This window comes from Chinchilla lanigera, unplaced genomic scaffold, assembly GCF_000276665.1.
Source record: "Chinchilla lanigera isolate Chin_1 unplaced genomic scaffold, ChiLan1.0 scaffold00019, whole genome shotgun sequence".
Lineage (NCBI taxonomy): Eukaryota > Metazoa > Chordata > Mammalia > Rodentia > Chinchillidae > Chinchilla > Chinchilla lanigera.
Window position 1 is genome coordinate 2,947,904 of NW_004955420.1, and position 27,155 is coordinate 2,975,058.

The window sequence follows — 27,155 nt, forward strand, 5'->3', positions numbered from 1 at the left end:
TCCCAAAAGTTACCTCAATCAGAGCAAATTTGTTCCTCAGAAGTGAGAAGTGATGTTTTATACTCTACAATGTCCTTGTGATTTCTTATACTCTACAATTTCCCTTATGTTCAGCAGCATATTATGTATGAAAACATTCTTCATTCAATTACGCTGGCTTAAAACTTTGAAGCCCTTGTTGACAGGTCTTTGTGTTTATTCCTTGACATTTAATGAGTCTTAAATCTAATTAAATCTGCCCATGCAGTTCATCCCATATCAGCTCCTTTCTTTGCATTATTGTTGCTATCATCTTGGTCAAATTTCCCTGCATACAATGTCTTAATTGCAGAAAGAACTTCCCAGCCATAGGACTGGAAGTATTGTCTTATGCCAGTATGTCTCTACGACTGCATGAGCATTTCTGGAACATCACCCATCACTGCCACATCCCTTAGGAACTTGGTGACTTCTCCTTTTCAGGAACAGAAGGCTCTCCACTGTGTGCATCTTCTTCACCATCTTTACTGTTCATATTGTCCTTCCTAGTATAAAATGTTTATCATCACTTCTGTTGATTTCACTAGGCTGTACCAGCTTATATTTATCATATCTGAACTTTTGTGGTTTTTTAACTCAGAAACACCCACTTTCTCTCCTATTTTTCCTTTATTCACTTTATTTCTTCCTTCCAAATGTGTGCAGTTTAAGTTCCACCTTATCTATGAGTTTTCTGAGTATTTCAGTTTTACCTCTTCTAATTCTTAAAAGTCATCTAGACCATTCACTTCGGAGTTAATCTCCTTTTTCACAGGGGTTGTTGTCTTACTCAACCAATTTTAATCCTCCAGAGATGACTGAAGTTATGTATATGCCTAAAGCACCAAACAGATGCTCAATCCATACTTAAGTGGGACCTAGAAGTAAACTTTTCCAAATCCCAAATGTTTAATGATCCAAATGAGAATAAAAACAACAGAAAATCAAAACCGATAAATATCCACATCTTCTGAAATATGATTTATGTTCTGTCACTAAAAGAGCTTAGAGCTTTTTGTCACGTAGCCTTTGCTCTGCATTTTACCTAAACCCTAATGTGTTCTGTTTGTGTTGTGAAAGGTGAGGGAAGTAATCTGCCCTGGCAAACAGTGGAGAAGATACCCAAAGGAACACAGCAGTTTTGGTGGGATGGAGTGATTAGTTTCACAGTGAGGATGTACCTCAGCTTCCTCTTGCTTTCTGGAAAAAATTTGGACTCTTAATCGCAAAAAAGATTGGATTCATGGAGACTGGTTTAGTAAAACGATTAGCAGCACCAAAAAGCATCTGCAAAGACATGAAATACTGTTTATAGGTGAGCAGATTCATCTCTGTGTAGGGGTAGCTGTATTTGTTGAGAAGTTAAATATCTGTAAAACAAAATTTGAACTCTTTACTAGTAAATTATAATATATAAATATCATTATCATCAGTATTTTCTGTTGGTGCCTAATTATAATCTCAACCAACAGATTGTGAGAAAACACTTCAAAGCAGTTTTTTTTTTTTTTAAAAGAGAAATCATAGCGACTTGTAAAAGAGAAATCATAGAAATCTAAAAACTCTTAGAATACGCAAATGTATTAGCATCCTAGCACTCTACCTTCCTACAGCTTTCTTTTCCTTCTCTATTTTCTGGTGTCCGTGTCATTTCCCTGCCCTTTGTCCATAACAAAATGTTCTGACATTTTGGGCTAGAGCAAAATCTCATTTCTAAAGGTCCCAATTGTTCAGTGTGAGATGGGCCCATGTAAGTTTTATATGACTTCTTTTTACTGATCAGTTTCAGAGTTTAGCCTCTCCAGTACCTGATAATGCCAACACTTTGTCATTACCTCTTTCTCAGTCATTTCTGAGTTTTATCTGCACTCCTTTTAATGCCAATATATCTTTCTTGGAAGTTATCCACAAATTCACATCAGCAAGAAAATAGCAAAAGGCAGCAACTTTGGAGCTAAGTTATCATTATTGCTCTCCCTCATAAATAATGCTTTCTACTTGAAAAAACATAGATAGTATATTTTGATTTTTACATGTGATATATGAGAAAGCTATATGTATAATGAATCTCTGTGTAAAAAAATTATATGTTCCTTTGACCTTCATTATAATGTCAGAGATATAGATGCAAGTGAAAAAAATTGATTTTCATTCTTAAGAATCCTTACTTTACTTCAGATGTCTGGTATTTCTTTGAGACCAATTTTGTATATTAAAGTTTCTTTTCATAACCTATATAAAAACTCAGAAAGACAAATAATTCTGCAGAATTTTTTTATACACAGTTCATTTCTATTTCATTTAGAATTCTTATTGATTCCAAAATGTGATGTTTAATCAACTGTATTGGATCTTTATTCTGGGTTTATTACACTGAAGTTCCTTAATTCCCCCCCTCACAAAATAGATTTGAGACAATACAAATACTGTTATTCCCTTCAATACTTATTAAACTCACTATTGGTGAAATAGCACACTGCTGGTATCATTCCAATAAACTCTTTTATTGCACTGTATAAAAGTTGGAATAATCATTATTGTTGGCTATCTAACATGCATTTCCCTCTGTCTCCTTTTATCTCTGTGGAGAATTTTTTTCTGTCCTCCTCCTATGAGGCCCAGTTGATTTAAGCCATGGCATTCTGTTGACTGCACTTACTGTCTCAGCCATAAGCATATGATACAGTTTAGGCTAATGTGAAAGAGTAAGCTTAAGGATTGTGTGGAAGAGACACTCATTGTTCCTAGGGCCAGTGTGATTTGTGATCTGTAATGACACTTTGGTGCTTGCTGTTATATTTAAAGACCTGGTAATTGAGAGGGTAGTACCAGGTAAACCTTCAGAATAAAGCTGACTATGAAAATATTGCAATAAGAAATGTTGAGCTGCACTTGAAAACAGCCCCATCTATGGGCATTTCATTTGTGTAAACCATTGTGTTCTACACCTCCACCTGTCATTTGAGCTGTGCTCGCTACCATTTGAAACCAAAGATTCTTGATATGGGGAATTAACTAGTAGTTCAGTATATTTACAAATAATATGGGATCTTTAAAATAGTACAGTTGATATGTGAAACACATAAAAAGTGTTCACATAGAATTTCTGGGAAGAATGGTCTCTTTGTTGAGGAAAAATAACAGGTTCAGAATTGGGAATTATTACTTTTGCAGTTGGGGGAAGTTCGCAAAATTAAATATATCTTGATGATGCCATTTTTATGATGTTATTAGATGATTACTGACTTAAACTAATGCAGGTGAGAATGTAAAATTATACCGCTGTTACTCTAGAAATCAATCCAGTGTTTCCACTTCTGCATGTACACTCAGAATAACCAAAAGCTGGGGCTATACAGGCATTTGCATAGGTGTGTTCACAGCAGCGTTATTCACAGTAGCCAAAAGGTGGAAGCAATTCGAGTTCCCAGTGGCAGATGAGAGGAAGGTATAGATATTCACAGTGGATGGTATTTGTGTATGGACAAATACTATGTGATTCTATTCCTGTGAGGAACCTAGAACAGTCAAATTCGTAAAGACAGAAAGTAGAAGGACAGTGTCAGGGGCTGGGGAAGAGGGGAGATGTGAGGAGTTAGTGCTTAATCATTTCAGTTGCCGCAGATGAAAAAGTTTGGGAAACGTCACCCTGGTGATGATGGTCGCACAGCAGTGAGAATATATTGGATGCCACTGAGCTGTACACTTCAAAGTGTCTAAAAGGGTAAATTTTATCCTATGTAAATTTTATCACAAGGAAAATAAAGTACCATAGATCTTAAATTCATGATAGGGAACACCTCTGGAGGACAGGAGGGAGGTCAGGATCAGGAAAACCTTGAGAATTTTAATTGTACTTTTAGAGTTGTAATTCTTAATGAGGTGGTAATTATGGAAGTGTTCCTTATGTTATTCTTTATATCTTTTGATAAATTTGAAACGTTACAACATGAAAAAATAGAAGCTTCTGGTTCTTGTCATGTCAGAACCATTCAGGCCCACTCTTCTGGATATAGCTGAAACCCCTAGAAAAAATATGAATAGTAGATCTTTCTAAAAGCATCAAAGAAGTAATGTGATGGTGAAGAATTATTAACGGAGATGTGAGGAAATGTACTGAATGTTGTGATCTCAGCATTTGGTTTTGCTGTGTTCTAGAGCATTTTCTGATCTGAAACAAATGGCTCTGAAGTTAAATGTGGAGACTAGGATCTGCACCTCATTAATGGAGAGGAGCAGGAAGTGATAAAGACAGCCTCACTACCATGGATCACACTGGCCAGTCTTCAAGTGTAAAAGCAGCCTTACCTTGCTGTCATAAAGAGAATTATTCGTGAAAGTTTGTTCTTTCTGCTAATCACTAGTAAACAAGATAACTAACATTTTACTCAGGATTGTTGCATCTATGGTCATGGGATTGACCTTAATTAATGACAGTGATCTTAATCACTGGTGGGGAGACTGGCTTAATTACCTCTACCTCATCCCTATTGCTAGGGTGCAGAATTTATTCTCCGCTACCCTCCAATCCGGAAGTACTAGTTAACCTGAGCATTGTTTAATACATTCCAATATGTGTGTGATGTTTCATAATCAGACTCTTTCTTAAAAGAAAACAAATGAAAGGAAAACAAAACAAAACCAAAAAACAGTAAGTTGGATGGGGCTCTATTTTATCTGTAAAGTGCAATGATTATCTGTGGACTGCAAGGTCATCAAAAAACACTCATGCTCTTCAGGCAGAGATGAACTTTGAGCCAAGTATTTCAGGAGAAATAAACAGAACTCTTATTCTACATATGCAAATCTAGATAAATAAATTCTTACCATGATAACACTATAAAATAAAAATTCTAACTGTGTGCAAAATTGACTTTAAGGTAAAAACATTTAATTTAAAATTAAGAAAGTACAACTATGGTTTTATACGATTATGAATTCAGTCTTCAGGGATTTGAATGCTCAGCTGCATGATTTGTTAGACTACAGTGCCTAGTGATGAAATATAATATCATAGAGTACCTACATTAGACAGCATGGGAAGGGGTTCAGGTTAACATCTGAGCATTCACCTCATCACTCCCATGCTTCTTTGGCAATGGTCCCTGGGCTTTGTTATGCAGATTGGGGCAACTGGTGATGGCTAATAACCTGAGAAACAGGAAAGGATACAATTTTGATACAGGAGGGTCTCATCTCTCCATAATAACTTTTGGGAGTATATCTGGAGAACTTAACAGTCAGAAGTGTCTTTGAGGGACACTGATATGTGTGTGTGTATTTATGTGTGTATGCACTTCACAAGGTTTTACTGAGCAGTATAGATATAATATCTGTAACAGTTTTCTGCTTTTGGCCATTCCAAGTGCTCCTCCCTACCTCAACACATTGGATGTTCTCCACAAACTGCAGTATGATTTACATTACTTCTACTGCTTTGTGGATTATTGACTGATGTTTCTTTGTTTGTTTGTTTGTTTTCTGGTACAGGGAATCGAACTCACGACCTTGCGCTTGCCAGGCAGACGCCGTGCCGCTGAGCTAAATCCCCAGCCGCGGACTGATGTTTCTTTAAGAGTAATACTGATTGAATTTGGGTGGATTCTATAAGAAAACAGAATAGGAGCCTTCAGAGACCCAGTGAGATTCAGGAGAGACAGAGGATGAACACCAGAAGGAAACAGTGCTATAATCTGTACCTTCAAAGTACAAGTGGACTGCTAGATACTGCTGTACCTACTTTCATTAGATATTTTAACACAGAGAATGGCACACTTCACTGAGAAAACCAGCATTTTAATGTTTTAAGAGCAGAGATTTCAGCCCTATATGTGAGGGATTTTTTTTTTTTTTAAAATGTGGGAATGACTGTCTGATTCTACAAAGAGTTCTGTGGTACAAATATAAACTGATTTATCCTCTTCATAACTAACCTGGTTGTAACACTTTCCTAATAATCCTGGGGATGCTGAATCTTTCATTCCATAACTTTTCCTTTGAGATAGCTAGTTACAAAGATGAAAACTCTTGGTCATGATAGAGTCATAAAATTTAGAGAAAAAAGAACAAAATGAGGAATTTTAACTTCAGGGTTTAGAAAATGTAAGAATGTATTATGCTTAGTATTAAATGATGACTGAAAAAGAACAAGGTTATAAATTTCAGTGAAAAACAATTTTAAAGGTCTATTTTAAAACAGTATATTATTCCTCTGAACATACATATTTACTCTTGGGAGTTAAATTTCATTGGAGATAGAAAATATGACTCTATCCACCTAAGTGTTAAAGTAATTGATATCTGATCTGGAAAACTTTCCTATTAAACATTGCTAAGCACAGATCCATTACTGAATATTTATTTATTTTGCAAATAAATCTTGATGTTTTCATCAGGAGGAGATGGGTAATGCTTATTGTATTACTTTATTATTATTAAAATACAACCATACAAGAGTAAGAACTATGCAAAATTGCATTATTTTACTAGAATATATGAATAAAAATCACAAATAAAATCTTTATAAATGAAAACATAATAATTTTGTGGCTGGTGAGTTATTATTTGTTTTATATTCCCTGACTGCTCTGCATGAATCAAAGTAGATTTTTCCTTAAATAAGAAAAACGGATAGCTGTAATATGAAAAAGTCAATTATTTTTTTCTCCATGAAGCATAATACAATACAGCTCTACTATATTATGACTTTAAGATTTTGGTGGGCCTCACCACAACCTGAAACAGAAAATAATGCACAGTAAGTCCCTGCGCATATGAAATCTGAGGTGTCCTACAAGGCAGATTTGAATTTTAATCTTCCTTCTTTGGTCTGATAGAAATGATAAGGGCTATCTTAGTAACTATACTGAGGGTGAGTGGGTCTTAAGATAAATCACTGCACAGCTAATTTCTAATTTGCTTGGCTTATGATGATGAAAAATTTTTAAAATTTGGATCTAAATTTCAAAATGAATTAATTTTATAATTTTCCCCCTCAGCATCTGTTTTTCAAGCGGAAATTCCTAACAGAGAGACTGCGAGCTGTGGGCTGGCTAGACAGCAAGCACTGCATAGGGGCCTCTCGCTCATCCCCGCAGCTCCTGCCAGCCACAGCTGGGCTTTGGGCATGGTCACATGACCAGGTAACAACGCACTCAGTCCTCACCAAGCTGTTGAAGGTGACCTGGCTTTGGGCAGAGTCTCTGAGTTGGAAGTTGGTTTGCCAGCCTGCACTGGCAGAATTAAATGTGGTAGCCTCCAAGTTTTAATGATAGTAACTATTTCTCCAGTGAAACTTTGATAGGCAAATTCCTCATCCAAGATATTTGAGATATATGACCTTCGACCGTTGGGGGTTTATTTATGTGATTTGAATAAATTAGACATTCTTACATATAGTCTCCTTTTCCCTTGATGCAATGAAAGCTTCGTGATTTTCTTTTTTCTTCTTTCTTTCTTTCTTTCTTTCTTTCTTTCTTTCTTTCTTTCTTTCTTTCTTTCTCTTCCTTTCTTCTTTCCTTTGTTCCCTCCTCCTTCCTTTCCTTCCTTCCCTCCTCCTTCCCTCCCTTCCTTCCTCCTTCCTTCCTTTCTTTCTTTCTTTCTTTCCGATATTGGCAATTGAATCCAAGATTGCTGTTTTTGTATTTTTGTTCTGAGACATGGTTTTTCTAAGTTGCTCGGGCAGGGCTTAAACTTGCAGTCCTCCCACAGCAGCCTCCCATACTGGTGGAATTGCAGGATGCTCCACCATGCCCTGCTTCGTAAGTGTATTTTATCTCCTGAGAGGTACTGGTACCTTTGCTGAAATATTCATTATCTTTCAGTGGGTGGGTACAGAGGTGTTTAAGAGAGCATTCATCTGGAGCTGTCTATGGAAGGGGGAACCTGAGGTAGAAGAGTATGTGTACAAATTCTGAGTGTTTTTGAGGACGCAGTTGACTGCACAGAGGAAAGTATTTATTCAGTCATTGGAGCTGAATGAGCAAGAACTTGTGCGCATTTTACATGGAGTGTGTTGTAACAATAGAGCGTCTTATGTTTGCACACATCTGCTGTATCATTGTACAGTTACCCTGACTGCATGAATATTTGTTAAGTAAACTACAAAGGTGATCAAAGAAGAATCCTGAATTTTGAGAAGTCCAAGAAAAAGTGACCCTCGTAGTTCTGACCTCCTTTTATGACTCGCTTCTCCAGTGAAACTTTGATGGGTAAACTCCTCATCCAAGGTGTTCCTCCTGGGAGAGCTGTTCAGACGGTAAAGAAAACACTTAAGCTTCCCTCTTGCTCTGCTCTTTGCCCTCAGTCACCTTCAAGTGCCTGGGAATGAAGAAACCACACCTCTGAAACTGCCCGTATAGTCAGTCATAGTTCTTTCACCTTCACCACAGAAAGTGATTTGGGGAAAATGCTTTCATTATTTACAACAGAGGCAAATAATGTCACCCCTTCAATAGCTTGGTGCCAAGCAGAGTTTCCATAGAGAAAACAGCCTTACCTGCCCCAGTGCAATTTAAATTCTAGGCTGCTTTCTCTACCTCCTATTCTCCCTCTGAAGCTGTGTCTTTCCTCTAGGTTCTCATGTCGCACTGTCATACTCTAGCAATTGCTAATTATAAAATAATAGAAACAATAATTAGTAACTTATAATTATCTTCCCTTCCAAAGTATAAGATCCTTTAGTGTGAATTGTCTTGCCAGCAGATCATAATTCATCTTGATAACAGGTTTGATGGAGTTACAGGAGACATGAGTCTGGCTCATTAATGTTATTATTGTTTTCAAACTCTCAGTAGCAACAGTGCTTCCTAAGCATTAATTAATCGTCATGACTTCTCTTTGAAGTGGGTTAAATATAACTAAACTCATTCTACCAGAAGAAAAATTGGCAAACTAGTGATCTCAGTGACTCCTTCACCACCAGTGGATTGGAGGCTAGAAATGGAGATAGCTGAACTGGAGTTATTTCTTGATGATTCTCCTAGTGAGCCCCGTTCACAAAAGCATCCTTAAACACTCCTAGCAAAATAATAAAAAGTTACAGCAATTAGTAAAACTGTGAGTTCCGAGGAATTTTTATCTATTTTCTTCTGAAATACTCGAAGTAAGGAAATTATGATCACCAGTCATTATAACATGCATTACTACTTATATTCTCTTTTCTTTCTCTGTACTCAAATTCCCTTTGTTCCTTAGGGATTTGTTATCCATCACTAGCTGGATTTATTTAGTATCTTCTCTCTGAATAAGTTGAGACATACTGGAGAAATATAAGACTCCATAGGACCTAAATTTAATGCTTTTGTCACATGCAGCTCCACGGCAAGGACATGGGTTCAAATCCATGTCCAACCTGCTGTGCATCTTTGGGAAAACTGGTTGTCTTTTCCTGTAACTGTTTGCTTTTTCCAGTGCAAATCACTTTACCTCATAAGTTATAGGAGTAACAAGACATAATAAATAAAGTGCCTGATACTTTAAAGGTGATTATTTACAGAAGATATTATTAATCCTATAAATCAATGACTCAGCCTCCTAAGATTTGAAAAAAGTATGATACAACCTTAATAAGAGGCTGTGAAATTGTTAGATGTGTGCATTTGAGATTTTTCTTAAGATGATAGTCATTGTGTGGGTCTTCATTTAGCTACTTCTACAGGCAAAAAGAGGAAAAAAGGACATCAGTGTGTGTCCTCCATGGCACTCTTCCACCCAGGTCTCAGCTGGATACCAGTGGTTCAGAATTATTAGGAAAGAGAGAGTTGTGAAGGAGCGATCAATAGTGAGAGGGAGGTAGAAATATTGGCACTGAGAAGAAATTCATCTTCAGACCATTGCTACTGTACTGATAAAGGACGTGGAGAAAGGTGTCATTTACCACAGCCCTTTCCTTCATTTTTGTTTTAAACCTTAGATTTCTATCCTTTATCCTTGTTTTATCCTTTGCTTTAAAATATAGAAATGTGAAGGTACAGGGAATATTGTACATCTAAAGTTAGTCTTACTTAAAACCCTAAAAATAATTTCATTCCTATTCATCAGATTCAAATAGTATAACCCTGCAAAAGAAACAACAGGCAAATCAACCACGAAAGGCCTGTATTTATTTCAGTGGAAATAAAGGATCAGCTGATAACTCACAGGTATTGAATCTTACCTGTGTAGATGTACTCGGTATAGGAAGGATGAGTGTTTGTGAACACTTCTTTCACTTTTTCTACTTTATCAGCGCTTATTTTCGTTGCAAATGGGGTGTACATAACTGAGAAAGAGTCCGTTCTGGTGATGGCTTCTTCAATCATAGCCTGAGAGGAAGCAAACAACTTATTTGCCATCAATAACAATATATGACTTTTTGAGAATGTAAAACACTATTATTACATTTTTGGATGATTTAAAAATCTATATACTGTACTGCAAAGATAACATGTTTTGGTTTTAAATATTCATTAGAATAAAATTTTAATTAGTTCTGGAAATACCATTTCATACTATGAAATCCAATTAAGTGAAGAGAGTTTGTAAATAGGCACTGCTACACTGAACTTATTTTGAGACAAAAATAAAATTCTATTTTTCAAGGTGTAATATTTTTAGTTAATTTAAAAAATCAAATTCTAAGTCCAATGTTATATTTAGTTTGCTGATTAACAGATTAACAAACTGGTGGGCAACTTATGAAAAAACTGTTTTCTTTAAATATCCCTTTTGAACTTCCTAAATTTAAGTATCTTCTGTAAAAATCATGGCAACCCTGGGAAATCTTTTTGGAATAAGATCCTGTCTCAGCTTCTTCCCAGCAAACTTCCCTTCCCTCCAGATCACAAGTAACAGTTAAGATGTATTCAGCTTTTTTAGAATGTCTTTAAATTATACTGGGTCATGTACCATGCTTGGTAAAACCCTGCCATTGACCTGAGCTTCCTGTTTGAAATAGACCATTGATTGCTATTTGGAACAGACCAAAAAAGAAAGTTATGTAAAGTTTTGAAAAGAATTTATTCTTTTTCTGAAACTTTCCCTTCTAACAAGGATTGGATGCTGAATAAAGTGTGTCTATATTTATTTCCTTTTTCTGAAAATGGTAAAAAATAATATCTGTTAAAAATCTGTGTTTATTTATTAGAATAAAAAATTTCCCTGACAACTAAGAGTACCAACAATCCATAAGAAAAAAAGTGCGCATTCAACCCATAAGAAAAAAAATTTGAGTTTTTTAATAGAGAAAAAAATTTATCAGACAACAATTTACATTATTATTAGCATAATATCTTGCAAACATTTACTTTTGAGGTCAAAGGCAATGAGGAGTTGCCAATTTAACTTATTTATTGCCTTCTCTATTTCTCAGTGACTTCAAAAGTCTTCTATGATCACCTGTTATCTATAAAAACATCTGTATAAGATTTGGGGGTCCGAAGGGTCCTCTTTTCTCTGAGACTAACATTAGAAAATTATACAAAATTAGTGTAGAGCAAATTTCTGAATGAATTTCAGTAGTTTCTTTACTTCCCCTCCCCCTCCCTTTTCCTCTGCCTCTTGCTCCTCCTCTTCCTGTTCGTTCTTCTTTCATGGTTCCGAGGATGACATCCAGGGTTTTCATGCTGAACTACATCCTGAGCCCTGGATCTCACAAGGTAGATACATTGCTGAGATTACACTAGAACTGATCCTCCTGCCTCGGCCTCCCAGAGTGCTGAGATTACAGAGGTGCACCACTAGGTCCAGCATCAATGATTTTCTGAGGTATGGATGACAGAACTTACATTGCCTGTTACACTGTCCTTTCTAAGTTCAAGGAACTGAAAGAGAATGAAGAATAGAATTGTGAGGCCAAATGCAGAGCCAGCATTCAGATAGTTAGCAACAGGCTGTGAATTTGTAGTGGGATCTGGTTGCAGAGACTCGATGCCAACTTTGGAAGGCTAGCAAGAACAATGGAGGCAGCAAGTTTGGATTCAGAGGTGCAGATTAAAAGCTCACATATGGTGTTCAGGCACCAGGTACCAGTCCTTCACCAAAAATAAATCTCCTTTAGACAGAGAAGAAGAAATAGCTCCTCTAGTGTGGTGCTTACATATGTTCACTGCTGGAACCAGTTCTGGGACGGCAAGCGAGTGAGCCAGGGGAGTGATACACTGAAGAGGAAAGCTGGTCCAGGCCTTAGTTTTGAGGGCGAGATCTGACTTTATCAGCTCTTTAGGCTCTGGGTTCTTGTACTCACTTGTTAGGGCTGCCATAAAAGAGTACCACGGACTGAGTGGCATAACCAACAGAAATTTATTTTCTCACAGTTTTGGAGGTTAAAAGTCCGAGATCAACATAGTCTGCAGAGGTGGTTTCTTATACCCTGTCCCTGGTGGGTACGCAGCTGTCTTCTCCCTTGTTTCCATGAGGTGTGTGTTGCTACGTCCTAACTCTTCCAAAGGCACCAGTTATATCGGGTTAGAGCCCACCATAAAGACCTCATTTTAACTTGGTTGCTTTTGTAAAGAACTGTCTCCAAACATGGTCTTATTCCGAGGCACAGAGAGTCAGTACTCAGGGTACACATTTTGAGGGGAGCGGACTGAACCGAGCCCATAACAGTGTCTAACATCTAAAAAGCTTTTCTGTTGGTCTCTCTGAATCTCTTGGTGGAGAGCGTTTTGTCTTAAATTCTTGATGAAGAGCTTCGTGATAGTATTTAGTCCTTCAGTTTGCTTCCAGAAAGACATTAGCAGCATCCCTGTCAGGCCGGGCTGCGAGAAAGCATTCCCTGCATCCCAGTTCTTTTCCAACTGCTGGCAGGTGAGGTGACTGCAGGAAGGGTAGCTTTGCTAAGCTCTCTCGCAGCTGGGATGGCAAGGCTCATGCCCGAGAGCCTGCGCCACTCTCTTACAAGAGGCAGAAGTGTGGTTTTCACACGGCAGCTTGATCAGCTCGGTGCAAGCGCGCTACGCTTCCTTGGCTTAGTGCTCAGGCAGTGCATTAAGGCCTTCGAGGGGCTCTCCACTCAGGAAAATATGTGCTGGGCAGCTGGCTCCCTCTCTGTCCTGAGAACCAGGAGCCATGGTTCTTTTGTGGTTTCTTCTCTCCATCCTGATGTGTAAGGAAGTAGGTGAATAACGTGCACATGTAATGCATGAATAAAAATTGAATTCTCCATGAAGATGATTTCTCAGAGGAAATTACTATAGTAGCAAGAAGAAATATCATAACACATAGGGGAAAAGAGGTTACAGAATACCCTGTTACAAGATCTGGAAAAAAAATGAATGTTTGTATGTCTTTTTTGTTTTTTTCTAGACGTAGTTTTGAGTCTTTGATCCTGTCTCACATTGTTCTTGTAAAGGAACAGAATATTACTATATCTGTTTCAGCACTGTTGATACATGATTGAATAGCTCAGTAATGAAGCAACCTAGGAAACAATATAGTCTCTGCATTTTATTAAAATAGAGGGTTTTTTGACCATTTTGGCTACAGATAAAAATATCAGATTTTTATTTTGTGATGATAGTAATTTGGTAACTTAAATTTATTTTTAAATGGGTGCATAAAAGCAGAAGTGTTCATAATTGATGGAGTACTACGTGATGCTTGTTCAGTTTAAAGTTATGTGTTGCCTCAAACTTCCATCAGTTTTTTATAGTAAAATCGTTCAATATCCTTTCTTCCGGCTTTTTAAAATATTCAGTACAAAAACCACAATAGCACACTAGAATTTCTTACTTTTATCTAACTGCAACTTGGTATCCATTGATGAGCCTTTCCCTAGCCTATCTGGAAGTGTCTTTTCATTTTCTAGTAATGATCATTCTACTTTCAATTTCTATGAGGTAAACCTTTTTAATAGTCCGGATATGAGTGGGGTCATCCAGCTCTTGTCTTTTACTTAACATAACAGTCTCCAGTTTCATCCATGTTTAAGACAATATTTCATTTTTTATAATGCTTGAATAGTACGCCATTGGGTATATCCACTACACCTTCCTTATCCATTCATTAACTGATGGACACTTCCATTGCTTCCATTCCATGGGCACTGTTAATAGTGGTGCGATAAAAATGGGTGTGATGGTTAATCTTGATTGTCAGCTTGACTGGTTTGTGAGATGCTTGGGAATCAGTAAAGCATACTTACTTGATGGGGACGTAGCTTTGGAACAGCATTGGGTCCCTGTTCCCTTCCTCTCTGGTTTTTCCCTTCCTCTCTGCTTCTGCAATGCTATGAGTTAGGCAGCTTCCATTTGCTATGGTTTTCTGCCAGATGACCATAGACAAAAACCTCTCCTTGAAGTTGTATCAGATACTTTTGCTCCAGCAACTAAAAGCTGACTAGTTCAATAGAAGTGCAGATGTCTCTTCAACATACTGATTTCATTTCCTGTGGCAATATACTCAGTGGCGTGGTTCTTGGGTCCCATGGTAGTTCTGTTTTTAATGTTTTGAGAAACCTCTATACTCTTCTCCAGAATGGCTGTCTTAATTTACAACCATACTAATAGTGTGCGAGGGTTCTCTTTTCTCTATATCAGCTACTGGTACTTGTCTTCTGTCTTTCTGAGGATAGCCATTCTTATGGAGTGAAGTGACATCTCATGATTGTTTTGATTCACTTTTCTATAATGACTAGTGATGATGCACATTTTTCATTCTCTTCATTTTTGCCCATTGGTCATCTGTACATCTTTTTTTGAGAAGTGTGTTTAATATGTGAAAACTGAAAATAATATTTATGGATTTTTAATAACTACTATATTTTGAAATTATAGATATTGTAATATACAGTATATATTTTAACTTACTTTTTATGATCAGATACTTTTTTTAACTTGATTTTGAAAATAAAGGAAGAGATGAAATGAGGAATTAACGCTTGTAAAAAAAATAAGCTGTACTAAAACTAGAGATAGCTTTTTTAGGTTATTTTTTGATGTGACACAAATTTTCTGCAATCAAATCACTTGGCTAATATATGAGTTTTTCTGATGTCTCTAATTGTTGCATGTGTGTAGAGAACAGGGAAAACAATGGTATATGTGCCCTGGTGTTAAATGTACACTGCTATTAAGTATGTTTCCTCTACTGGTACTCATATAAAAGCTTTGAAATTAGGTGTCTATATTTGTGGTCCTTACACTGATCAAGTTTTAAAGCTTATATTAGAATTAAAAAAGCCAAGAATGTATGTAGGCAGCTCATTTCCTCTACAAACAATAACATAATAATTTCTCCTTGTATGTTAGCTAAGTAAAGAGATATGCTCCCCACCTTAAGAAATAAACTTTCCTAGGATAATTGTATGGGAGAGATTATGGGAGAGAAAGAAGACAATAGTCCCCAAGGGTAAAGGAAGAGTAGTAAAAGTAGAAGGAACAGATGACTAGCAAGCAAGAAGGAAATGTTCAGGATCCCTGTTTTAAACCAAGAGGGTTGATTTTTCCTGGTAATTTTTAAAAAGTTTTCAAATAAAGAATAAAGTTGGCAGAAGCTCTAAACTTCAAACATTTTCAGCATGGTGGTATTATGTAATTTTTTCCCTACTCTTTGGCTGGAAGTTTGGAGAAAGTGTAACTTTTTAAAAATGTGCCCAGAGATAGTGGTTCAGTAAATGGAAATGATGTAATTTCTAATTAGAAAAAGTAATCAAATTATTATAGGGTATTATCCATTGTTTTCTTCATTGTTTTCAGTATTAGAGGTTGGCCACAAACACAGTCAACTGAGTTACTTGAAAGAGTAGCTGGAAGGAAATTGAGGAATTTTTGAGCCTAATTTGCTGAGATTTGGGGGAAACAAAAGGAACTTTGTGAGGATATACAAGTTTAAGTTTTATAGCATTTACAATTAGTCTCTAATATTTCACTTTCTGTCTTGAAAATTGTAATTTTACTTTCTAGGTACCTGACTGGGATTTTCCAGATTCTTGTGCTTGTTGCTAACCTGGGCTGATGGAGTGTGGGCATGAGTGATGTTAACTTTTTCTAGGTCTTGCCTAGAAACCCTACTTAGTATGATCTGCTTTCTTTCTTTATCATCTGCTTGAAGAAAGAGGGTTCCCAGGATGTGGGGAAAGATGGAACTATGTGATAAAAGCTGTATGGGATCCCCAGTTGCTGATTGTAGGAGAACACGGGTCTTAAACTACTTCCTCATCGATGAGACACAATACCAACACCCTTTGGAAGGAGGAAAGGTTTATTTGGCTCACAGTTTGTAGAGGTTTCAGTCCATAGTTGCCTGGATCCAGGCAGAGCAGCATGGTAGAGGGTCATGGCACAGGAGGAACAGTTCATGGTATGGCAGCAGAAAGCAGAGAGAGATCAGGAGAGGAGTTGGGAAGAGATAGGCCTAGGCCACACCCCCAGTGATCCGCCTCTCCTGATCAGATTCCACCTCTTAATAACATCAGCTATAAATCCCATAATCCAATCACCTCCTGACAGCCTCACCTATGAGCTCATGAAGCTTTGAGAGGACAACTAGATATAAGCCCTAATAGTAGGAGAACCAATCAACACACCTACTACATTGAACTCCATTGTGAATGAGAAATAAAATTTTAGTGTTTTTAATTACTGAAATTTTGGTGTTTTGTGTTGCATCAATTAGTCTATCCAAATATGTAATATATCAATTAATAATAAATGGAAATGTGAATCTCTCTCATAATCCATTTTTATCTAGTAAGCCATACATATTGTAGAAGAGTAAAGAAAAAAAGCATTGTGATAAATGCTTTTATTTGTGCTATTTTCTTTAACCCTAATAAAATCCATTCAGATAAGTGATGCTAGTGGTTTCATATTATTTATGGTTATGTTATTTTATTTTCAGTGTAAATGTTATTAAGTTCAAGAGAAATTTACTTGAAACTGTAACTGATTGAGATGGATACTTTTAGTCTTTAGTGACTACTGTAATCCTTTGCAATTATATTAATAATGATAAAATGTTGAAAGATGGTTATAATTTTGTAGAAAATGGGAGGATAAAATTTTGTAAGCAGTATTTTTCAAATTTAATTCCTATAAATAAATATTGGTTTAAGTCAGAATATGTTTCTTGAGACTGTAAAAGCAGATTTTTCCAAATATCTTACCTTGAGAATTACTCTATCTTGCTGTATCTAAATATCTTACTATGAGACTTTCCATTCACTCTTTTATTTATGCAGTTGCCAGAATAGATATTTTTCTGATGATGTAATAATGGATTGTTTGCCTCCATCTCAGGGGTTACATTTTAACTCTGAAATATTAGTTTGTCTTTATGGGAGATCTTTTTTGTAACATTCATAGTTTATATTTTTCTAATGTAAGGGAGTATTTGCAGCTTCGCCAGTATGTCTGTCAGCTCGGTGATGTGAAAGTTATGGATATCTTCATGAATTTTAAGTGAGATATTTAAGTTTTATTTGCTTTGTCTGGAAATCACTAAAGATTATATGACCAGGTTATTTGTACCAAGGTAAACAGATTTTTTATATAGCTCTTTAAATTCTTTATTTTGCAATTCTTCTTATTTAAAAGTCATAGGGGGCTGGGAGTTTAGCTCAGGAGCACAGCGCCTGCCTGGCAAGCACAAGGTTGTGAGTTCAATTCCTGGTAATGGAAAAAAACAAACACAAACACAAAAACAAAAGCAAAAGCAAAGCAAAACAAAACAATAACAAAAACAAAACAAAACAAAAACCCCCAAAATAAAACTCATAATAAATGTTTTAAATTCTACAATGTTTTGATTTATTTTAATTTTTCAGTGTAAGTGCTGTAGAATTTTAGAGTATGTATATGTGCATATATCAACATATAAATTTGTATGTGTAAATATCTACCCTAATGAGTCTGGTTAGGACTAGAGTTAGAGATTTGATTATGAATTACATTTCAATTAAAACCTAAAATTGGTCCAGCATTGCATTTATAATCATTTATATTTTGTAGAACAATTTTATTCTATGTTCTTTCAACACAAAACTAAAGAAATGGAAGGTTATTAATATCATTGCCTAACTGCTAGACTTTATAATTAAGGGAAGTGAGACTCTGTGAGTTCTGGGGGTTCATCCAAGGTCACAAAGTTAGAGATGGCAGTAAGAGGAGATGTTAAGTTTCCTAAGTAAGTATTTTCTCCTAATCTGAACAATTTTTCACTCTCCTGTTAGATTGCAAGTTCTTGGAAGAAAAAGATCAAACATTAATTTCTTATTTTCTTTTTCTATTGTATCTTATTCCTGTCTCCAGGACAGCTAGAATTTCACTCCAACACTAACAGTAACAAGTGGACCACATTAAAATATAACCAGATCAAGATCCTCTGCAAAACAATTGTAATATGAAATAGAATATTCAGATTTACACCTGCTGGTTACAAGTAAGACTGTTCTTTCTTTTTTTTTTTGGCTTTTATTTTTCATTAGCACATGTTTGCGTTATATTTTTCATTAGCATATGTTTGCATTATATTCTTGTGGGGAGTTTCCTATTGGTTTCCCATTAGATTTAGATACACTACCAACTTGCGTGCCCATCTCAAAGAGAAAAACTTACAAAAATTAAATGAAAGGCCTCATGGTAGGGGAGCTTGAGTTCTAATACTCTTAAGTTTGTTGAGCTTATTCAGTGGCAAAATACATATAATCTATAAATAGAATTTAAATTATGTTCTTGTTCTAAAGACCTTGAATAATTTTCAACTTGCACATTAGGGACACACCAGCTGATAGAAACTCTGAGTTACAAGTGTGGGTTTCAGCAACATCCAGACTCTTTAGGACGCCAAAGAGCTTTTATTCTTGATGACTTCAAATGAATCACTGAACAGTATCACAGGGATAAATAGCCACCTTACCTGCGATTGTTTCATAAGGACAGTTGGGTATTACTAATGAGCTTGAGCCTCTGTGCTTAGGGATAAATGTCAACAGAGTTTGAGACTCTTCTTTGTTTATTTTATTTCACATTTCATTTAGTTTTATGAAGTTAGGGATTTGTGTCCTTGCCTGTGTTTTTTAAAAATATATTTCTTGATTGTTGGTTTTGAGATAAAGATACAGCAGTGCACATAGCCAAATAATAGCAGCGTCAGGTGACTCGGTTCCCAGTCTTGTACTACCTTTTCTACCCAGCACCTGTTTATCTCTTGGTTTATTGTGTGAGTTAACTTTCAGTGGAAAAGCCAGGGATACCACTCAAAAATGTGTATTGGAGAAGTTGAAAGGATACGAAGATGTTTAACCTGGAGACAAGATGTAGGTTCATGGACTAAATTTCTGTCATTAGATAGCAGTGCGCTCTTGGGCTTTACCTATGTGGGCTTCATTTAGCACATGGACAAATCTACAGAAGTAATTTATTAGTTGCATGGGTGTTCGTTGTGCTTTCCCTAAGTGCTGTGGATAAATCCTTTTCATTTGTTAAAAGAACATGAAAAACAGGTATTACTGTCCCATTTTACATGTGAGACAACTTAATCTTTATAACATGCTATTCTATAACATACAACTATTTCATCAGCTGGGATTCTAAGCCTTTTAAAAAAAAATCTCAATCAGAGCCCCATGCCCTGAGCCATTAAACTACACAGACTCATAAATGAGGTCTACTATGATAGCAGACCTCAAATACTATGATTAGATCTTGCATATGAAGAGTTCTTGCATAGAGTTTTAGAGGACAGAAGGTGAATCTCTGGCAAGAGGAAGTTTCTAGTACAACCACCCAACAAGGGCACAGTACATCTTGGAAGTGCTTCCCATGGGACAGCACATTTGGTGGCATACAGATCAAGGGGGGAGGACAGTGTACCTGGAGTTCAGTAAGAGGGATGGTTCATCATGCAACTATGGCTCATTTTGTCTTTGATATGCTCTGAACTCTTCACAAGTTCTTTCTCCCTCAAGTTTCAGCTTTGCCTGACAACCAGACATCTTTATCCTTCTACATTTGCCTGCAGTTAATCTCCTCTTCCCTGAGGACCCTATATTTTAAAAGTTAACACTTGCCAAGAAGTTGTTTGGGGTAGGTAAACTCCTATACATATAAGGCTTCATCATGTCACAAGCAAGATGGCTTAGAGGGGGATAATCATATTTGCAAGCAATGCAATAGTTTAGTCAAAAATATATATTTATATATGTATGTACACTCATGTATGAGTTTCCATGTATTTTGTAACAACAAGAACAAACCATGACTTCAAGTGATATTAAGTGAAATGAAGTAAAGTGCTATGTTCAAGAAACATGCTAGTCTAATAATCTAAGTTTTCTATGTCCAGTCCCTGGTTATATCCCTGATTTGTCTCATATTACGAATGTTATAGCAGACCAACCTCCACTTGATGAAGAATGAAAGGTGAGTGAAATGAAGACCTGAATACTAATTACGGTGCATCTTATCTTTTTAGGTTTGGGGTTAAAATAATCCGGCCAGGGTTTTTTGGCATTTGTCGTCCCTCATAGATTGTTGACTCCTAGTTTAAACTGCATTACACATAGTGTCACCTTTGATTGCTTGGATAAAAGTAGGTTAGCTTAACGTTTACTTTATGATCCTGAGAAAAGTTAAATCACGCCATATGTTAAATTCTGACATTTGAAGTGTTAGGATATCATTATTTGGAAGAGGGGAAGTTATCATGAGAAAGAAAATTATTCAACCTAGGTAGATAGAATAGGAAGCCTTCAAAAATTAGTGAGGAAAATGCAACCATATGAATTCCAGGAAAGAGGAAAATTTATTTTTAATTGGTGTTCAATACTGCTGAAAAGATAGCTGTACATAAATAAAAACATTAGAAGCTTTTAGTTTTACAGATTCTCTTATACTTGGGTGAACGCAGCTTAAAAAATTTCCTGATTTCATGGAGTAGTTATTCTACATCTCCAACAGCTAAAAAAGTGACCTCAATTTTTCTGCAAGCTTGTAAATCAATAACCCGTAAAAATCTATGGGAAATATAAAGCATAACCAAAAAACCACCAAATTTGGTTATGCTCATAACAATTTTTGATTTTCAGAGGCAAACAAAAACAAAGACGAGAGCATGTTCATAAATTTAAACTGGAAGGCAAGGTCTTTATGTAAACAAAATAACCTTATGACAACCTACTGGAAGAACCACAGGAATCCTGTGAATCAAGTTGTTAGACTTAAATTTGTTCAAGAAAAAGAAAGCCCAAATTGCCTTAAATCTTTAAAACATATATCATTTTCAAATGAGAGAAAATGAAAAGAAATTTAGAGGTGACTATTTTGTTCCCTTAAAAGCCATCAGGAGCCAAAAAAAGCTTTTCCAAGGACAGGGGGAAAAAAAGGAAAGAAAGAAAGAGAAAAAAATAGTTGACTATATTTGTGGATTGGGCGTCTCCATCACCTACTGATAACTAATGTAAAACCAAACCAGTATCGTTTAAAAAAGAAATATTTTTAAAAGAAAAGCACAAAGTAAATATTGTTCAGCAGTGGCTGAGAATGAATCTTTCTTTGTATGATACCATATTTTCTAAGGAGTTTGAATTTGCTGGAGGGTCGATGTACAAGTAGAGTGAACTATGCTGCCCCCTGCAGGGCGCATTCAGAGGCACCGGCAAATTCTTGTACGGTTTCTATGCCTGACATACCTTAGCAGGGGCCGAAGCCATTTATTTTGCAGTGAGAATTAGGGGTTCAAAGGTAAACAACATCTGCAGATGTTGTTGAAATTCATACTGAGGTGAACTAATTGAATATTCGACTTAGTTTTGGAAGATGGCATTAGGTCTTGGCATGTACATGTGAGGTTGAAAAGGGAGGAGAAGGAAGCATAAAAATCAGCTTCGCCTCCTTGACAATTGGGCTAAATCAAATATATTACGCTACTGAAGTGCAAACGTGAATTTGTAGATGCTAATGGGCCACCCTCCCTTTTCTCTCCCACCCACTTCTTCCTCACTTCCCTTCTTCCTTCCCACCTAATGCCAGGAACACGCTCACAGAACATCAAGAGAAGAACCACACGAAATTATACAACCTGAAATCATGTCACGGTCACTATCTCCCTCCTAGGAACACTCAACCTTGGATCAAATACATGCCTCAATTACATCTTTCATTTAAAAGTGATCCTCTCCTCCTGGCATTCTACCTCAAATAGCATCAAAGCAAAACGAAACACTGGCAGCATTTAACAACGCTGGTAACCATGGAAACATATCATTAAAGAATATATAAACAGGAGTGAATAATTAGATGAGAAATTCATTTCTACATTTATCTTTTACCAAGACCCTGAAAGGGAAGCTCTCTTTACAATTTGGACTTTCTCTTTAACCTGTCTTCTAATTGAAAAATATGGGACTTTATAAAATGGGAATTTTAATATTGCCTATATTAATAGACAAGTCTCTTTGCAGGCAGTGCCTTAAAAATATCACAAAGCCTATGTCATCCAGAGGTGACACTGAATGCAAGGAAAGGATACTGAAACAGCTAAGGAATTTGTGTTGGGGCCAAGAGGCGGGCAGGGAAACCTGACATGGAGAAGAGGGTGAGATGGCCAGGAGCCTTTAACAGGGGGAAGCAGAGGATGCCTAACTTATTGCAGGTTAACCACATCAGGACAGATGGAGGGGAGAGTCTCACTCTAGAGGTTATGTTAGTCTCACTGTCGTGTAGGTGGCGTCACATGTGCGGGGCACACGATACTCTCTTGTTGCACTTAGGGCAACACCAGGTAAACTGTATTGTAGGATAAGTTGGTCGTTAATTTGAAAAATTTGAAATAACCTTACAGATATCCAGTCCAGGTACCGCACGTAGACTCACTTGGTGAGAGGTAGGGCAGTAGGAAACAATACAGTATTCAGGACCCCAGCCCACCCTGGGGATCTAATATTTGAAATGTTTCCCAAAATGACTCTAGGGAAGTGAGACATGAGACCAGCGTTTAGGAACTACTGACTGAGGCCAGCTTTTCATCACGGAGAAGCAGAACCCGAGACTTAGAGCCCTGGTGGTATATTGAATTGTTGGTCTTCATTTGTCCCCTCCCTACAGCAATATCATATCCATGCTTCTTTCACAGCTTTGCTGTGGGCAGAAGAACATACCCTTTGCCCTCGGGCTTGATCCTGTGGCCTGCTTTGGCCACGGTAATGTAGAGAGCATGAGATGAGCAGAGGTTTAAAATAGGGTTACATAGGAAAGCTTGATTTCTTATCACCCTACCTTTTGTCATAAGAGAAACATATAGCAGGTAACCTTTGCTGGAAGGAGGAGGAACTACATGAGGAACACTTGGCCCATCTGCAGTTTGGAGCCAAGCCTAACCAGGACTGGCCTCTGTTGGTTGAACCTAGACCAACCTGCTTATCAACATAAGCCACTGAGTTTCAGAGTGGATTATTGTACATTATTATAGTAGTAGCTGATTCATACACAAATGAAGTGACTCATTCAAGATGCGGTTGTACTATTGGAACTAGAAGTTCATCTTCTAAATCTCAGGCCTTATCTTTTACTACTGCTTAATGCTGTCTGCTTCCTTTTGCTTCCTTTGTTTCAAAAATTAAGTACAGATATCCATGCTTTCTTAGGGTCCTTCTGCTTGGCCCACATACCCTGTCATCTAGCTCATTATGTCAACGTTCTGCACCAGAGCTTACTTTTCCTTTTACTTCAGGATGCTTGCTTTCACTTTTCAAAGGAAACTAAGAAGTCCCAAGCCAACTGGTTTTCGCAGTGGTATTCAGAAGTCGCCCACCACTGAATCAAGTATTTCCACATAAAATTTATTTTGCGTAGGAGCTGAGACTGATTAGAAACTCATTGGCAAATAGTGGGGATTTCAACTTGATACATGGTAGTTGACTGGGGAAACATTTTTGAGTAAGTGCTTTTGTGTTTCTCAAATTATACGCATTCTAATCTCTGTAGGGCCTGTGCTGAGGCATTTCTTTTTTTTCTTTTTTCTTTTTTTTTTTTTTTTGGTTTTTCTCCGGTACCGGGAACCGAACTCACGACCTTGCGCTTGCCAGGCAGGAGCTTTTGCCGCTGAGCTAAATCCCCAGCCCCAAATTTTGGACATTTCTTGTCCAAGTATTTTATAAACTCTCTATCTGAAAGAGACAAATAAATAGATAAATAAATAAGTAAATGGAGTAAAAATATAGGCTATTAAGAGAAATTCTCATATAGTATTTCTATTTTGTTTTTCTCTCTGGAAAACTTTTCCACACAGAAGCCAATCTTTAGAGAAAACACATTTTTCTTCTCCAGAAAATGTAGGTGTTTTGTGAAATAATAACAAATGTTTTTGGTTTTTTGACCTTAGTTTGCCTGTAATTTCAGGTTGAAGATATTATTTTTATTCTGAGGTTGAGATATAGGTTTTCACCCAGAAAATGACAAATATCAAGATGACTTTGCAATGTTAAGAAAAAAACCAGAAAGAATAGGAGAGAAGAAATTAGTCTTTATTCTTAGCCTAAACGTTCAACATATGCTCAGTGTTAAGTTACCCTGCATTGGTCTCTGTTTGATGCAGAGACATCTATTAGTTGGCTGCTGTGGTGACTGTCATGTAGGAAAGAAGAAACTAATGTCCAAAACCTGGGGATTGCACAGAGGCTCCCATAGCACAGAAACCATGAGCCTAAAGTTGCTTGTAACTCTGGAATAGTCGCCAAATGTTCAAGGGCATCCCAGTCTTAACTGAGGCGTGAAGCTTGCCTACATTTGTGAACTTAAAACACATGCATGCACACACAAAGGGCCATCCACTGAATTCATAATTACTCAGTTTATTTTTCTCTCTTTTTATTATTTTTAATTTTAAAGACAGTACACAGTTATCGAGAAATATTTATGTTTGTTTTTCAAGGCTAACTACTGTGACTTGCTTGATCTATAACCTACCAGATCCTCTTCACGAATATATGAGTATCTATCTATCTATCTATCTATCTAGATATAGATATATCTATATATACACACACAGTATATTTATATTTTATACATACACACATCAAGTGTGATGGGAAAATAATGCTGTGTTTAAATTAAAAATATTTCAGAAGAATTGCTGCTAATTCCCCTCCAAATACTCATTTCAAACACATTTGCTGTCCTTGCCATCTTCCAAAGTGTTCTCAAAGTTCTCTTTTATGTCATTAGTTGCTCTGTGGTGGCTGAACTGGAGCCCTGAATTGATTCAAAATGTTTGCCATTCATGGTCGTTTTGACTTGGAAGAAGAGCCACAAGTCATATTCTGCCCGGTCCCGTGAATAAGGTGGACGAGGGCATGCAATGCTTTTACAAGCCTCCCCTTCCCCTGGATCACTTTTGTAGCACTGTTCACTGCAATTTTGATTGCACCTCGTAAAGACACTTATGAATCAAAACGTCTAGAACTGCTTCAGAAAGTGGCACGAATGATGGTATAAGTGTGTTGGAAGTTAGGAGGAATACTTTTGATGAGGATTAATGACAATGTGGTTTTTGTTGGAATACATTTTTAAAATTTAAGTAATCACTGTATATTAGAACATCCCTTGCATATACAGATGCATATAAATTTTAATCAACACATAATAATTGTACATCTTTATTGGGTATAGGTGCAGTATGATAATTTGATACATGCACACAATGCATAACGAGCAAATCAGGATAATTAACATTTCTTGCATGATCACTGAGTTTAACTACAAAACAATGCTGGCCAAATATTTTCATATCAGACATTATTGGTTTGAATTTCATATCAAATCAATATTTAATGTGGTTAACAGGTTTAAAAATAATTTTTGAGTTGTTATTTGTGATGTATTTTGATAGTACCATGGAATAAAGTTTAACAAAAAGTAGTAGATAATTTAGCTGCATTACAGTTCAGTAGTTCTTCCTGATAAATATTTTGTGGTGAAACACATTTGACCTCTTACAAGACCCCCAGTGGATTCCTTAAACTGCAGATAGTACCTAACCATATACCGACTGGCTTTTTTTCCTCTATGTATATAGCTATGATAAAGCTCTATATATTAATTAGGGAGCATAACAGACTAACAGTAACAATAATAAAGCAATTATAACAATATCATAAAGATTTCATGAATTTGGCTTCTCTCTTTCTCAAAATATCCTATTGTACTTTTTACCTTTTCACTTAAAGGAAGCATCTTACAACTTTCCTCTGGCATTCAAGATTGCCAGAATCACTACTTTTATGCTTTGGGGCCATTGCTAAACATCACTTGAACACAAGCACTGGAGTGCTATTGCAGTTCATAAGAAAACCAAGAATGCTACTAAGTGAGTAATAGGTAGGTAGCATATATAGCGCAGATACATTGGATTTCAGGTATTTTGTCCCAGCAAAGAGAAAAGTAACTAGGACATCCCTTTTCCAAAATTAAGGGAGGAAAGGTTTATTTAGCTCACAGTTTGTAGGGGTTTCAGTCCGTGATCAGCTGACTCCAAGGCAGGAAGGCATGACAGAGGAGCAACAGTTCATGGTGGAGGAAGACAGAATGCTTCTTCTCCTCTTTTATAGTGTATGCAGGCTACCTGCCCTAGGATGGATCCTCTACACCCTAAGATGTGGAATTGCTGAGTTGCTTAGTTAAGCTTCTAAACTTCTCAAGTTGAGGCAGTGTGTCAACAATTACAAGGGAATTACTTAGATGGAGCAGAGGGGGGTGGCTGAATATTTCATCATGCTACTCAGAAGGCATGCAATTTAAAATTTATGAATAGTTTATTTCTGGAATTTTCCATGTGTATTTTCAGGTCACTGTTGATCATGTGAAACTAAAACTGAAGAAAGTGAAACTGTGGATGAGAAAGGACACTCTGTGTGCTTCTTGAGGACACAGCAATGCTTAATTTGTTCAATACTGTAACCTCAACACAGAGCATGGTTCCTGGCACATAGTCATTCAATAAATACTTCGTAAATGAGTATGAATGGCAATATAATTTAAAAGCAAAGAGGAAAATTATTCATTGTCTTAAAAGGAGTCTGGATGCACTGACTTGGAAAAGTTTTAAACTTGAATGACCTCCATGTAGTTTATTGAGGCACTATATGACAATAACATTCTGGAGCTGTTTTCTTTCTTTCTTTCTTTCTTTCTTTCTTTCTTTCTTTCTTTCTTTCTTTCTTT

The 27,155-nt window shown here is 36.6% G+C and overlaps 1 protein-coding gene across 1 annotated transcript in view; it reads right to left on the bottom strand.

The window, feature by feature from the left end:
* The window catches only part of Spata16 (spermatogenesis associated 16), a 223,398-nt gene that overhangs the window by 37,124 nt on the left and 159,119 nt on the right, over positions 1-27,155 (bottom strand). Inside the window, exon 6 of the mRNA XM_005383016.2 lies at positions 10,175-10,322. Within this exon, the coding sequence (XP_005383073.1) occupies positions 10,175-10,322 (148 nt within the window). The remainder of the gene's footprint in view (positions 1-10,174; positions 10,323-27,155) is intronic.